This window comes from Mandrillus leucophaeus, unplaced genomic scaffold (assembly GCF_000951045.1).
Source record: "Mandrillus leucophaeus isolate KB7577 unplaced genomic scaffold, Mleu.le_1.0 Scaffold221, whole genome shotgun sequence".
Lineage (NCBI taxonomy): Eukaryota > Metazoa > Chordata > Mammalia > Primates > Cercopithecidae > Mandrillus > Mandrillus leucophaeus.
This window is the reverse complement of record NW_012102266.1, coordinates 658,683-673,624: the sequence shown is the minus strand read 5'-3', so window position 1 is coordinate 673,624 and position 14,942 is coordinate 658,683. Positions and strand designations below refer to the sequence as shown.

At 35.2% G+C, this 14,942-nt stretch overlaps 1 protein-coding gene across 1 annotated transcript in view; it reads left to right on the top strand.

Moving 5' to 3' along the window:
• Positions 1-14,942, top strand: part of ADAMTS19 (ADAM metallopeptidase with thrombospondin type 1 motif, 19) — a 293,732-nt gene that overhangs the window by 194,921 nt on the left and 83,869 nt on the right. Inside the window, exons 13-16 of the mRNA XM_011981215.1 lie at positions 2,217-2,347; positions 3,226-3,398; positions 8,735-8,862; positions 13,039-13,159. Of these exons, the coding sequence (XP_011836605.1) occupies positions 2,217-2,347; positions 3,226-3,398; positions 8,735-8,862; positions 13,039-13,159 (553 nt within the window). The remainder of the gene's footprint in view (positions 1-2,216; positions 2,348-3,225; positions 3,399-8,734; positions 8,863-13,038; positions 13,160-14,942) is intronic.

Below are 14,942 nucleotides of genomic sequence, written 5' to 3'. Positions count from 1 at the left end.
ACATAACTTATTTTTTGAGGCTAAAAAATGCAAATGTTTTATGAAACAAATCATGCTGCTCTCCGTAATAACCCTAATGATATTTATGGAAAGCATCATTAGGATTATTTTACATATCTTATATAAAATACTGTATAATAAACAAAACATTTAACACTTTCCTCATTGTTAAAGCACAGAACCATATAGAAGACACAAAAGCAGATACCCTCTAGTTTCATCCAGACATCTGGTTATCTGCAAGGTGACAAACTTTAAATATTATGCTATACTTTCTTCAAATTTCACTGATCTGTGTATGCAAACTGCTTTGCATATCAGTGTTCATTTCTCTTCATCTGCCAGATGTGTTACAGTTTAAATGATGTACAAATCTAGGTCCCAGTCCTTTCCAGAATATTTTAGTCTGCTGTGAACTCTAGCCCAGTCTTTCAATGCCAGCTTGCTGCTAAATGGCCAACGAGGTATGATATGCACTCTGGGAAACATAAACACCCTTAAAGTAGGCTAAAACAATGTGACCAATTGAAGTTTGACGACTTTCACATTGGATTTTTTTTTTTTCCATGAATGGTATAACATTTTTAAGTCCTTAAAACAAGTAAGTAATGTAGAAGTTTTCACATGGTTTGTTTCTCCTTTTCCAATTTTTAAACTGCATCTTTGTACAAAACCCAAATTTATTTAATGAGAGCCTTAGCATATTGATATTCTCTGAGTTGTTGATGTTTATTTTGTTTTTCAAGTTTAGATTAAAATCTTTTTGAATCTAAAAGAGGTTGAATTTAAATTTTGACATTGTTAGAGAAAATCTATGGGGACTAATCATTGTATTGCCTATAAAAGTAAGGCATTAATGGAGCCTACACAAAACTATATAGTGTAGTATTCTTAATTCTCTTTTCTAAAAATAGCAATAAAAATATTTTCACAGTAAATTATAAAAACGGATGAATAAATATCAGAATGAACAGAATTTTGCTTAGAATTCTGAAAGTATTAACGTAATGATAACTTATAACTCTATTATTGTTATAGTTAGCCCTTATTAAATCCTTAGTAAGGGCTATACATTGTGTTTAATGCTTCATTCAACTCCTAAATAAACTGATAAGTAAATATGATTATCATTCACATTTTAGAAATAAGCAAGCTGAAAATCAGAGCATTTCTGTAATTTCCTCAAAATCCTTTGTAAATTGTGTTGCCATTAAGTGTAGAAGTTCCTTTAGGGCTAGGAGGATCAACTTACTCAACCGCATCATTATACAATCACTAATCTAAATGCTTGTAATCATACTTATTATTCTCAATATGATTTTGTTACTTTTACCATGTTTGCTATGACCATCATCTATTTGATTTTCAGGAATGAGGAGAAATTTTAATAACCTGTTCCCCAAATTCTAGCAACCATTCCTGGGTGACCATCAGCAATCTCTCTCACTGCTTTTGTTTTCAGTGAATGAAAAAATAAAATAAAAATAAAAAAGAGAATGACTACACTCCTTTCTTTTATTCCAGTTATCTTTACCAGTTAATAGATTCCAAGTAAAGTACAGAATAATTGGCATGAAATGACAGAATTTCAGCATCTAATTGCCCACGTCTTTCAAACCAACTTGCTATAATGTTAATGGTTGAAGTTGATGGGAATTCTTTCAGGGAAAAATAAAAAATAAAAAAATTTTAAAAAAGCATAAAGGAAAGTGCTAAAATCAAACAGTATTTTTAAAAAATTGCAAAGTTAAAAAAGTACCGAGTCACTGACATTTCATATGAAAATTACTAAATTCGCTAAAAATGTCTGCTTTGACGTAGGACATTTATTTCTTGTTTCCATTCTTATTACTCTGATTTTTTTGTCCCTTTAAATTATTATCTGTTTCTTAAATGTGTTGAATTTTCTTTCCTGGTTGTGCAACCTCAGATTCCCTACCCACTACCCTATCTCCATCACAGGAACTGAATTCTTAGTACTATAATAACAAATATTTGTGCACTGCTTTCCCGACGAGACCGTATCTGTGAGAATTGGGCAATTATATTACTATGACAAAAAAACAAGTGCCAACTTACTTTTGGTCTTTCCTAATTCCCTGTGTTTGTGGCTCTAGTAGACCTGATTTAATTGCAATTCCAGTGACATTTTAGGCCAGAGAATGATTTTCAGTTGTGCCCTGATTTGTTCACCTAAGACATAACTTTTGGAATAGTGGTGTAAGGCTGGAGAATGTACCAGCAGGACCTCAGCACCTGAACATCTGGCCGGAGAGTGGAGCCTGTGGAGTCCTTGTAGCCGAACCTGCAGTGCTGGGATCAGCAGTCGAGAGCGCAAATGTCCTGGGTAAACTCAAAGTTCCTGGTTGGGGGAGGGCATTTCTTCAAGTTTGGAATGTAAAGGTGTTGGAAAGCAAAAGAAGCCCCTCAAACTCTACTCACGTTGGAAAACAGAAAAGTCCTTCGAATTATTTATTTTAAATAAAAACTGCCTTTAAGAAGAAAATAAAGACCAACCCTTCTAAGAATAAATAATGAAAGCTACAAAAGGTTATTTCTTGAGTAAATCTATAAAATATTTCAATAAACAGGGAGATGTGTATTAGAAAAATTATATGAACATTTACAGGAACTGGGAGAAGAGCAGAAGGATGATAAGAAAGAGAATGAGAACAAAATTAATGACAGCAAGAGCTAAGACTAATGAAAAACAGAAACATGCTAAGCACAGGTACAGACAGGAATTATCATGGGATCAGCTTGTTAAACCCCTTTATTCCTAGAGGAATTCTAGGAAAGTGTGAGAAAGTCATTCCAGCTTGTGAGCTTTAAACTATTGGTGTAGAGGTCACATGTAGTTTTAAATAATTTATATGAATTTATTTAAAAACATCTCCTTAATAATTCTAAGAACTAGATTTCTTAATGGGCATTTGAAGGCTGTTTTCCCCTCAGTCTCTGCCCTTTACCCCAATTTATCATTTTCATGGCAAGTGGGCTTTTATTCCTCATGTATTGTGGAAGGTATATTGATCAAGGATTAGAAAATGTATATAGTCAAAGAAATAAATATATCTTGCTACTACTAACATTTAATGTGCCCAAGTTTTCAAAAGTAAATATAATATAAAGGGTTATATATTATTAATATAGTGGCTTTTAATTTAAAAACTGGGTAGTTAACATAAAAAATGTAAAACTGATTATTTGTACTTTCTTTTCTAGGCTAGGTTCTGAAGCAAGGGATTGTAATGGTCCCAGAAAACAATACAGAATATGTGAGAATCCACCTTGTCCTGCAGGTTTGCCTGGATTCAGAGACTGGCAATGTCAGGCGTATAGTGTTAGAACTTCCTCCCCAAAGCATGTACTTCAGTGGCAAGCTGTCCTGGATGAAGGTATGACCAACCAGATCACGACCATCTTTGTTAACTAGATTTCTAGGTTTGCCAAGTGTTTTTACAATAGTCAGATTATTGTACATATTATCTTCAAAATATTTCTGAACTTTAATTTTTTCTACCTGTACTGACATATAATAACCACAAGCACTGACAAAAATATATTTTAAAAATATGAGGCGCTGTTACCCCATACCTATTAGAACAATGAAAATAAAAAGCAGTGACAGCACTAACGCTGGTGAGGATGAGGAGAAACTGGATTTCTCAGGCATTGCTTGGTGGGATTGTAAAATCATGCAGCCACTTTGGAAAATATAGTTTGACAGTTTTGTGAATAACTAAATGTACACTAACAATATAGAAATCATACTTCTGAGTGATGGAATACTCCTCAGCACTAAAGAGGAGCAAACTATTAATACATGCAACATCCTGATAGATCTCAGAGCATTATGCTGAGTGAAAAATGCCAACCTCAAAAGGTCCCATGCTATATGATTTCATGTGATAATATTCTTGAAATGATAAAATTACAGAGATGGAAAACAAATTTGTACAAATTAGTGGTTGCCAGGGATTAGGCATGGTGGTGGGGAGAGGGATGGGTATTACTATAAAGAGGTAGCATGAGGAAGATCTTTGTGCTGATGAATAGTTTCAGACCTTGATTGCAGCAGTGGTTGCACAAATCTACAAATGTGATAAAATGGCGTAGAACTATACACACACAGGTACCAATGCCAGTTTCCTGGGTTTGCTGTGGTTCTATAGTTACTAAGGTATAACCATGGAGGGGAAACTGAGTGAAAAGTATGTGGGAACTCTCTGTACTATGTCTGCAAGTTACTCTAAATATTTGATTGTTTCAAAATAAGAATTTTAAGAAAACTGTATGCTGCCTTATTAGTTAAGAATGATATGCCAAGCTAGTTGACTCACATCTATAATCTCACCATTTTGGGAGGCCAAGGCAAGCAGATTGCTTGAGGTCAAGAGTTTGTAACTGGCCTGGGCAATATGCCAAAACCTTGTCTCTACCAAAAATACAGAAAAAGAAAATTGGCTGGGTGTTGTGGCATGTACCAGCTACTCAGGAAGCTGAGGCAAACCTCGAGGCAGAGGTAACAGTGAGCCAAAATGGTGCCACTTTACTCTAGCCTGGGTAAAGTTGCACCTGTATCAAAAAAAAAAAAAATGATAATACTTGCCCGTGGTGAGTGGGCTATGGGTGTGGGCTGAGTTGCAGTTACCAAAAGTGGTGACAGATTATCTGATTTCATTGTTTATGATGCCACTAGTCTCTCTTTTCTCCCCTTAGTCAATTTGAACTTTGCTTTCCATCATTCCAATTACATTCTTCTCAATAACCTAAACTCCATTGGCTGTCCATTTCAGTGCCCCCATCTGATGAAACCCTTTTCTCAGAATAGCACCTACATATAAGCAGTAATGGAAACAGCCAAACAATGGGGCAGATTATTCCACTACTAGTGGTGGTGGGAGGAAATATAGCAGCCATCAGATTGATTACCTCCTTATTTTCTGCTATCAAAACACGTTAGCCTAACTTAGGATACTTCATCCGCTTTCTGCTATATGGCAGAATTTTAATTCCTTCTTTCCAAGGCCAGTCCCTCCAGTTGTGGCCTTGATACCATCCTCATCTTCCCTTTTCAGCTATCTTATTGATTACCCCTACTTTCTCTCATATAGTTAATCTTCTCTGTTTTGGATCATTCACATTTAATTTTTTAACATATTTAAGACTCTCCCACTAAAACATAAAAACTTCCCCTCAAGATCATAGCCATCTTGCGCTGGTGCACCTACACGTTTCTCTCCTCGCAGACACCCTTCTCAAAAGACCTGCCTGTATTCCAGCCCTGTTTTCTTCCCTTCAGTCTGGATTCCACCAACACAAGTCTTTCTAATGTCATCCAGGAGTCTCATGGAAACGAAACCTAATAAATAGTTTCCCATCCTCTTCTTAGTTGACTCTTAAATACATTAAGGTGGCTGCCCATCCCCGTGATTCTTGGAACACTCGTGTGCCTTGCTTGGTTTCTGTGTTGTAACACTGACCTGGCTTTCCTGCTACATCTCTGGCGTGTTCTCCTTCTGCCTACTTCAAACACTATTCTGTTTTCACTCTGCATTTTCTTTTTAGGTGATCTTATCTGTTCCCATTACTTCAAATATGTAAATAATACATGAGTTTACATCTTCAACTAGATTTTCCATTTGAGCTCCAAACTTGTATGTACAACTCCCCTCGTTGATATATCTAATTGGATATTTGCAGGTTTAAGACCAAACTCATGATCATAACCCTTCCTCTTCATGTCCATTTGATCCTCTAGTGTGTCCCATCTCGTTGAAGGTAACACTTGCTTTTCAGTTGCACAAACTTGATCACCTGGTTTATAAGGATATTTCTATGGCCTGCCCCCTTTAATTTCTCCTGCCTCATCTCCATCATTCTCTTTTGTAGACTCCTATATGGCCAGGCTGACTTCCATTCCACCCCTTAGATACATCTGCTCTTTTATTTTTGGGCCTTTACACCAGCTGGGTTTTGGCATAATAAGCTTTCCTTCTCAAGCTTTGACATCGGTGTTTATTTATTTACCTTGAATACGTCTGCTGATTTTTGGGACTCAGTGTATGTCAATTCCTCTAGGAAGAAAGAATCCCTCTGATCCTCCAAATTATGTGTGCCTTCCAAGTACCACACACACAACCTGTAATAGCACGTTTTATTGTGTCTGCATTCCCTCTAATGTCTGTCCCTAGTGTATCATCTATTGTATATTAAGTGTCCAATGAATATTTGTTAAATAAATTTGAATACATAGCCAGTAACTTTTTATTGTAAAAATATAATCAATATGACTGTTCACATCATGAAAATTTTCTGATTATTTGAGTCTTAATCCTGTTTCTACTTCCAACTGGCTGTGACAGTTAATAATGTCAAGTTTATTTGAAACCCATTTAATTATGGGTGAAATAAGATACAGAAAATAGGTGTTCTCCAAATTAAAAGAAAATCAGAGTTGGATGTGCATCAATTTAAAACACTAAAGCTGTTAGAAATCACAATTAAAGGGACTCCTGACTCTCATAAAGTGATTTATATCATCAAATAATCCACAATAGCTATTTGTATAATCAGCAGGATACCATTTGTGATGATTTTGCAACACGTATCAATCAAACTCATCAGTCTGTATTTCAGATAAAATATACAACAGTCACTAGCCTACATGTATTACAGCACTATGGAAGAAATGGAAATATACAATTCTTTAAAAAACATCATCTTAATAACATGTGACACCTTAAAATACAAGCGGCTATATCTGTTATATAATACACGGATCCCTGCCTAGGAGAATTAAATGTGGGGTAGCAATGCAGCAGTGAACATTTATTTTTAGAGAAAAGACATGCGTGGCTTCAACATTCAGGTATTTCACATACTTTGTGTGTGCCAAAATTTGGCTGAAATCCATGTCTAATGCATATCTTGGAAACAGTTGGTCTCTTAAATCAAGACAGAGCCTGCCTGCCAAGTATGGCATGTTACATGGATCACTACAATGTCACAGCCTTGAGGGCATACTCCAAAAATGAAGAGTGGTATCAAATGTTTATGTCATCTGTACAGCTGAAGTCAGCAGAGTGTATTTGTAATATGTTATAAAAGGAGAAATACAAAGATTTTTATCTGAATTTTTGCTTGAAATATGAATGGAATTTTCTAGGAGACTAACTCCTTTCAATATTATTTATTCATATATCTGGTTTGCTCTTCTCTTCAATGAAAACTACAGAAAGAGCATTATATATACCACTTTTAAAGTGTTGCAATTATAGCAGCTGTTTTTAAGTTCAAAGATATGACATAGTAAGCAGTCATTGAATAAACATAACCTACTTTGAGGTGTGAGAGCACACTGAAATGCTTTATTGCAGCTTATAATGGCATCTTAAAGGAAAATTTCAAAACCATGCACATTAAAGGCCATGTTCCAACTCCCCAAAATTGTTGAGAGCAGTATTCAGAAGCCACATGTGAAAACTGTTTGAAATGTTCACTTCTGAAGGCTCATTTAACTGTCTGTCTTCTCTTTGCAAAGTGATACCCTGTTCCTTGCCTCTGGCTGTTATTTGGTATTTATAGAATCCCATCAGCATACGTGGAACTTTACTGAAGACATAAGGGAAGATCAGTGTCAGAGACCATAAACTTTTTTCCATTCTATTTATATAAGCTTAATAAACAGTAAAGGACCTGACTGGTGTCAAGCCAATAGAGTAGTAATGTAGCATGGAAATTGCTCTGAGGTTTCAGATTTGGATAATAGTATTACTGGTGTTACCAAATACTACAGCTCTTCTGTAGGAGGCTTAGAAATGGACACAACACTTTAAAAATATCGTGCCACATTCTGAGCCTAAAAGACAAGTGTTTTAACCCCAAACATCCTATCTCGTTGCTGAATGAGGCACTACGAAGACTGGCAGCTGTTTGGGAATTATTTACCTGGGTTTATGGTTCTCAACCTAGATATTGTATACAACGACATGGTTTCTGCATAAGTGGTGAAGGGGACAGAGTTCTCCCAAGCACATCAGCAGTTGCACATAACTATGGATGCTCTCATGGGATGGTATTGCATTTCAGAACAATATTTCTGTGGCAGTGTAGTAACAATCCTAGTAACAGAAATGTTTTTTACAAATGCAATTGTTACTACAATCCCAGTAATAGAAAATTTCATGAGAATTCTCATCTTAGAGGCTCCTGTTTCTCCCTTTAGACATTTTTTCAATTAGAAAATGTCAACTTTGTAGAAATAAAAATTAGCGCATTGAAATTTAGAAGTAAGACATCAAGAAATAATTCAAGCATGAAGTAAATCTTAACCACGACTTAAAGATAGGTAGAATCCTGGTGCCTACTAAAGTTGAAGAGGATATCATTTCAAAAAAATATGATCATAAAATTGGGGTGTGCCAATTATTATTCAGGGAAGAGGTCTGGATTGTGTGTGCTAGATATGTTGAGCCATAAAATAACAAATGATACATTTTAAGGTAATTTGAAGCCAGATTTCTTAGAGGATTAATATTCATTGAACGTCTCCAGGCACCTGATGTATTACACATAGAAATCTTCTAATGTTATCTACTCTAATATTACATTACTTAATTAGCATTGAATTATATTTTTTACTCAATAACCATTCTGACAAATGAAGCTTAAGATAAAAATATGTATGCAGTAACTTTTTCTCATTTCTTTTTATCCATTCTGTATGTAGAAAAGCCATGTGCCTTGTTTTGCTCTCCCGTTGGAAAAGAACAGCCTATTCTTCTATCAGAAAAAGTGATGGATGGAACTTCTTGTGGGTATCAGGGATTAGATATCTGTGCAAATGGCAGGTGCCAGGTAAGACATTCCAAAAAGAAGAATTTATATGTTGAAGGAAAATTGTGGGACCATTGAGCAACTTCACAGTATGGTTGAAAGCTTTGGACTAAGATTCAAAAGATACTGCTATAGTCCTGCCTTGACTGTGACCTTGAGCAAGTCTGATTTACTTTGAAACCTCATTTTTTCATGTGTGTAATGATGCGTTTGACTTGGTACTCCATAAAATCTATTACTAACTGAAAGAATCTGAGATTTTGATTGTGTAATATACATATTTCAGGTTTAAACTTGGAGCACTTTGGACATTTTATATCAAAATATTTCAGACCAAAAATTCAGGCACTCTAGTTCTCCATGCCTTGTGTCTAAGACTGAGCCATGAGGCAAAAATCAATAAAATTGACCTTATAACTCATATTCAAGTATCCTCAATATACTTGAATCAGATGATTTTTAAATGCATATTCAACTTTCTTTTAATAAACATTTCATTTGCTTTTCTCTTTCTTTTAAAAAATTTCCATTCACATGCATGTGTGTGTTTTTCATCTATGTTTAGAAAAAAATAGAATTCCTGTTAAAGTGATTATGAAGAGCATAGTGGAGAGATCAAAGTGTAGAAGTGAGCAGTTGCTAGTCATGGTTCTCCCACTGTCTCAAGTTGACATTCCCTGGAAGATCAATATGTGCAAAGTTTAATGCCAAGTGTTTTCATGATCATCATCTATGTGGAGATAAGGAAGAGGCAGGGTTGGGCACATGGTGAAATCAGGCTCTGGTGCAGTCACAAGACCTTAGCTGACCCCGTGGGAAGCACTTAAACTGGCATGGGGCTTGAGGGTTGTTACCATTTTGGGTGAGAAAATCAGGCCATTTACTCTCAGCATCTACTATTGTTTGGATACAAGCTGCCCCAGGAAGTGGCTACAACCTTGGGGAAAGCAGGTTTCCTTAGTCTAGATAGTTTCTGATAAACCTTCCAGAAGCAGGAGAAAAATAAATCCTTTAGCAATGAAAGAGGTTGCTGAGTGGAGTGGCACTGAGTCCATGACAGCCTTTAGGAAACTGTTACTGGGCAAATCACTTAAAATATATTTGCATGCATTAATTAATCTGTAAAATAAAGTTGGTAGACCATTGGTCATTGACTTTGTGCTATATACACTCCTTTGAGAATTTAATGAACTTCCTTTTCCTCAGAAAAATGTACAACTGAACACACACATACACATATACATATACATGCACACAAATGCCAAAAATTGAAAACAATTTCAAACAATGAATGGATCAATCCATGGTCCAATAGAAGCATATGCACCTCTGGGTAAGAAGCTGGGAACAACACAAAACTTAAATGCTTTCCCAGCTCTGAGATTCTGTATTTTGCCAGTAGGCTATAAGGTTTAAAGCATAGAATCATGTAAAACCATTGGCATAAGAAGCAGTCTTTTGACTATATATTAATTTCTTTTATTCTTTAACAGAATATGGCAATTACCAAAATGTAGTTTTTCATTAAAAAATATCTATATTTTATTTGATTTATATAATTTAAAGATGTTTCACCTATACATATTTTGTTTTCAGATATGCTCTACTATTGAAGCCTTCATCTCATCATTATATGTAAATCTGTTAGATTATTGTATGTCTTAAATGAATTTATTTTTTAAATTGTGTATGTCAAATATAATAGCCTAAATTGCTATGCTTTTTACTTAACAGTATTGTATAAGCCAAATCTTTTACAAAGTCCCTGGGTAAAAATTAAAATTACAGCAAAAACAACAAAGATTTTGCACAAATACTATGTGGACCTGATGATTATAATTAAATTAGAATTGTTTGAAATGGATTGTGACTTATAATGGCATTAAAACACTTCAAGATTCTGGCTTTTTAATTAAAATGCTTCATTTAGTCTTTCAATAAAATTGAAAACACGCCTCTTTAGTTTTTCTGACAACCCTTAGCAATTGGGGGTTTGACTAGAGTGTTTTATCACTGAATATATAGCACCAAAGCTGAATACAGCATTACAGACATAGTGAATGAAAGGCAATCGAAAGCAGACAACTGTCTCTGGTGACCCATTTTGATTCTGTGACATTTCTCTTACTGAAAACGATAAGGAAGGCTGGAGCCTGTATGATCATGTTATTTGCGTATCTCCCACACACCAGTGGTACCTCAGGTACTTGCTACCAGTGACGTGGCACTGCCTCTTCAAAGTAGTTCATCTTCAACTTTTGGATTTATGTGAGCATATTTTGATATGTGTGGATACTTAAAACTACCAATTATAAGATACAAAATATTTATCTTTTTTTTTTTAAATGTATGATTATTGACCTGTAGTATATATGTCTATTCCTTACTTTTACTTTGGATTTACAGACCTTGTAATATCCTAGTTAAAGGATTGGGAAAAACTAAGAAACTGCTAAGTACCAACTTATTTCGTAGTTGAACTATTATTTACTGTATTCTCACCATTTGCCAAGAGGCAATCTGGGTACCTTGGATAGAGCAATAAAGATACTTTTATCATTTCAAAAACACTCTAGCTCTCCTCAACTTTTTCCCCATTTGAACACGGAGAGACTTTTCTTCTCAACCCAGGACTCCCAGGTCAGGCTCCTGCTTAATGTTCTCTTCACATACTTGGTTGTGTTCTGAGCATTTCCTGTGATGGCTACTTCTTTCATCTAGACATTCTCTTTATTTCTCCCTGAATAAGCTTTGACTTGCTGATCAGAGTTCTGTGCTAACATTTTGTACCTCTTGACACTGATAGGACCCCCTTGACAAAAAGAAGGAATGCTGTATTGTGCAGTTTTAATGTGACTTTTGCTCCCAGCATATCCATCCTGCAGCTGCATTTAATAATCTGCTAGCTTCCCCTACCCCAACACCAGCAGCACCAGTCACAAAGATTCTGCTTTTCTTTCCGTTACATTTAATATTTTAAAATTTCCTCTAAAATAATTGGAACCTATTATAAATGGATGTATCATCAGTCTCTGTTCCAAATCCATCTTGATTAGGAGGAATTGTGTAATATTACCATTTATTTCTGACAGTACTGACATACTAAATTCTGCCCTTTGAGTATGTACAATTTTGGCTCATCAATGGGAAGCAAACATTATTTACAAGAAAAGAGGCAATTGATTGGGCCTTAGAAGATTCATATTAACAAAATTCTTCTGGGAGCTTATAAAAATTAATTCCCCAACTGTTCGTGTTTTCTTAAAGCAACCATGGGTTGTGAGGAGTTCTTACTCACATTCATGTGCTAGCTGCCAAAGGAGATAGGGATAAAATAAACTACAGTTGATTTATGAACTGTAGTAAAAATAAACAGCTATGCTCAGTTTTCCAGAAAGTTAATATTTACCATTTAGCACTTACTTTACAATCACTTTAAAAGTTAAGCCATCCATATAGTGAAGTATATCTGTTCTTTGTTGAGTAGAAGGAATTAAACTAATCATGTTGCATTTAATAGAAATGTGATTTCCTTTGGGACTTACGTACATTACATTTTTCTCAATAATATTTTTTCCAAATTACTTTATGGTGTAATTTAATACTTACTATAAAAGATACTCTATGCTGGTCAGAGTGGCTCACACCTATCATCCTAATACTTTGGGAGGCCAAGGCAGGCAGATTACTTGAGCTCAGGAGTTCAAGACCAGCGTGAGCAACATGTTAAAACCTTGTCTCTACAAAAAAACACAAAAATTAACCCAGCATGGTGACACATGCCTGTAGTCCCAGCTACTTGGGAGGCTGAGGTGGGAGGCTGGCTTCAGCCTGGGAGGCAGAGGTTGCAGTGAGCCGAGATGGAGCCTCTGCCCTCCAGCCTAGGTGACAGAACCAGACCCCATCTGAAAGAAACAGTAAGATAGAAAGATAGATAGAAAGGAAGAAACAGAGAAAGAGAGAGGAAGGTATGTAGGTAGGTTAGCTGTCATCACTATCTAGGTAATTTTACAGATTATGTTATTTGACATTGGCTTGTTGTATTAGCTTGCACCGGAGAATATGACATTTTATAATATGACATTTTATAAGTTTTACAATTAAATATATCTGGTTTATAGAGACTATGTCCCAAATTAGTAGTAAAACAAAAAAGAATATCTCTATTTATGATGTGCTATCATTCTCTTGTTACAGAAAGTTGGCTGTGATGGTTTATTAGGGTCTCTTGCAAGGGAAGATCATTGTGGTGTATGCAATGGCAATGGAAAATCATGCAAGATCATTAAAGGGGATTTTAATCACACCAGAGGAGCAGGTAATTTTTCTTTATTTTTTCATAAATATTAATCCCTGCAATCTTTGGGGACACAAGTTACATTGAATTTAACTTAAGAGATTATAGTTCTAATTCTATTGAAGACTTGCAATGGGTATTAAATGATTTTTGTGATGACATACAATACATGTGATATGAGCCAAAAATCCTAACAAGCCCATTTCCCAATAATGAAAATATGAAGTCATCTGTTATACATTTAATAAGTTAGAAGAGCAAGGGAATAATCTAATTTGCATTGGCTAATGTTATCAGGTTTCTACAGACCTTATTCTCCAATGCAAAGAATGATGTCTACTGGAAAATAATGATTTGTAACAGCCTAAAGCAACCATTGAGAATAGTAATGTTGAGATTTTCAGCTTTCCATCTTTATTTTTTTCTTAATGTTTTTGCTACATTATCAGGGAGTACATTTTTGGAAACAGAGGGTCCATGACAGTGTAGCATACAACCAAGAGGAGTCAGAAGATGTGAGATAATGTTCCAAATAGATTTAACAGCAGAGTTCATCCTCTCTTGTTTTCTCGTCTATAAATACTAATACTCAGGGAATGTGAGATTAAAATTATGAATGATCTACATAGTATACATTTAAGGTAATTTACAACAAAATATGATATTGTCTTTACTGAAATATAATGATCCCAAAATGTGGTTTATGTACAGAAAATGCTTTATACTCAGGATCTTAAGCTTACTGGAAAGCAGCAAACATTTTCTGTGTTTACATTAGTCTGTTTCCTGGGCATGTGTCTTGTACCCTTAATATTGGTATCTATTTTCATGATTGATATGCTTATGTCAAATATACTCTTTTCTTTTTAAAATTATACTGTACTTTTTGAGACAGCATGTCACTCTGTTGCTCAGGTTGGAGTGCAGTGGTGCATGGCTCACTGTAGCCTTAACATCCCATGCTCAAGCAATCCTCCTAACTCAGTCTCCCAAGTAGCTGGGGCTAGAGGCATGCACCACCAGGCCCAGCTAATTTTTTTTTTTAATTTTGTTTTTTGTAAAGATGGGTCTCACTATGTTCCATAGATTTGTCTCAACTCCTGGGCTCAAGCAGTCCTCCTACCTTGGCATCCCAAAGTGCTGAGATTATAGACATGAGCCACTGTGCCCACTCTAAATATGCTGTTTTCATCATTAATATGCTTATATTACATATACCAACATTTTCCTAGTTTAAATTTCTTTTTGAAAAGAACAAGAATTCTGAGCCTAATACATGAATTAATTTTAATACAAAGAACAGGCCATTTATGTTTGAGTAATCGAGAAAACAGTTCATTCTAGATAAAACAGTCCTTCAGAAGAGAAAATTAGTCACAGTCTTCTAAAGTAAGAATGTAAATTGTTTGCTAGGCCTAAACAGAATAAAAGATAAGTGAGCCCGAACATCTTAAAGCCCGGAAATGAGTAGGGCCTATGGTAAATTGCAGATCAAACTCGCAGTCTTCAAAGTGGTGAAAAAGGTGATAGGTCTCAAACATCAAAAATCTGCCAGCACTCATTTAGAAAAAATAAATAAACAAATACTTAGCTGAAACAGGCTCTCAGACTTTCAACTAGGAAATGTAATTATAATAAGCTTTTTCCACCTGATTGTGATGGCAGAAGTTTTTTTTTATAGTGCAGAAATTCAAAAAAAAAATTGAAAGACTAAAAAAATTTAAAGATATTAGAGTTTTAAAGAATATTCTTTCATATTTATTTAGTATGCCTGGAAACAGTTCACAGAATACAGATGCACACT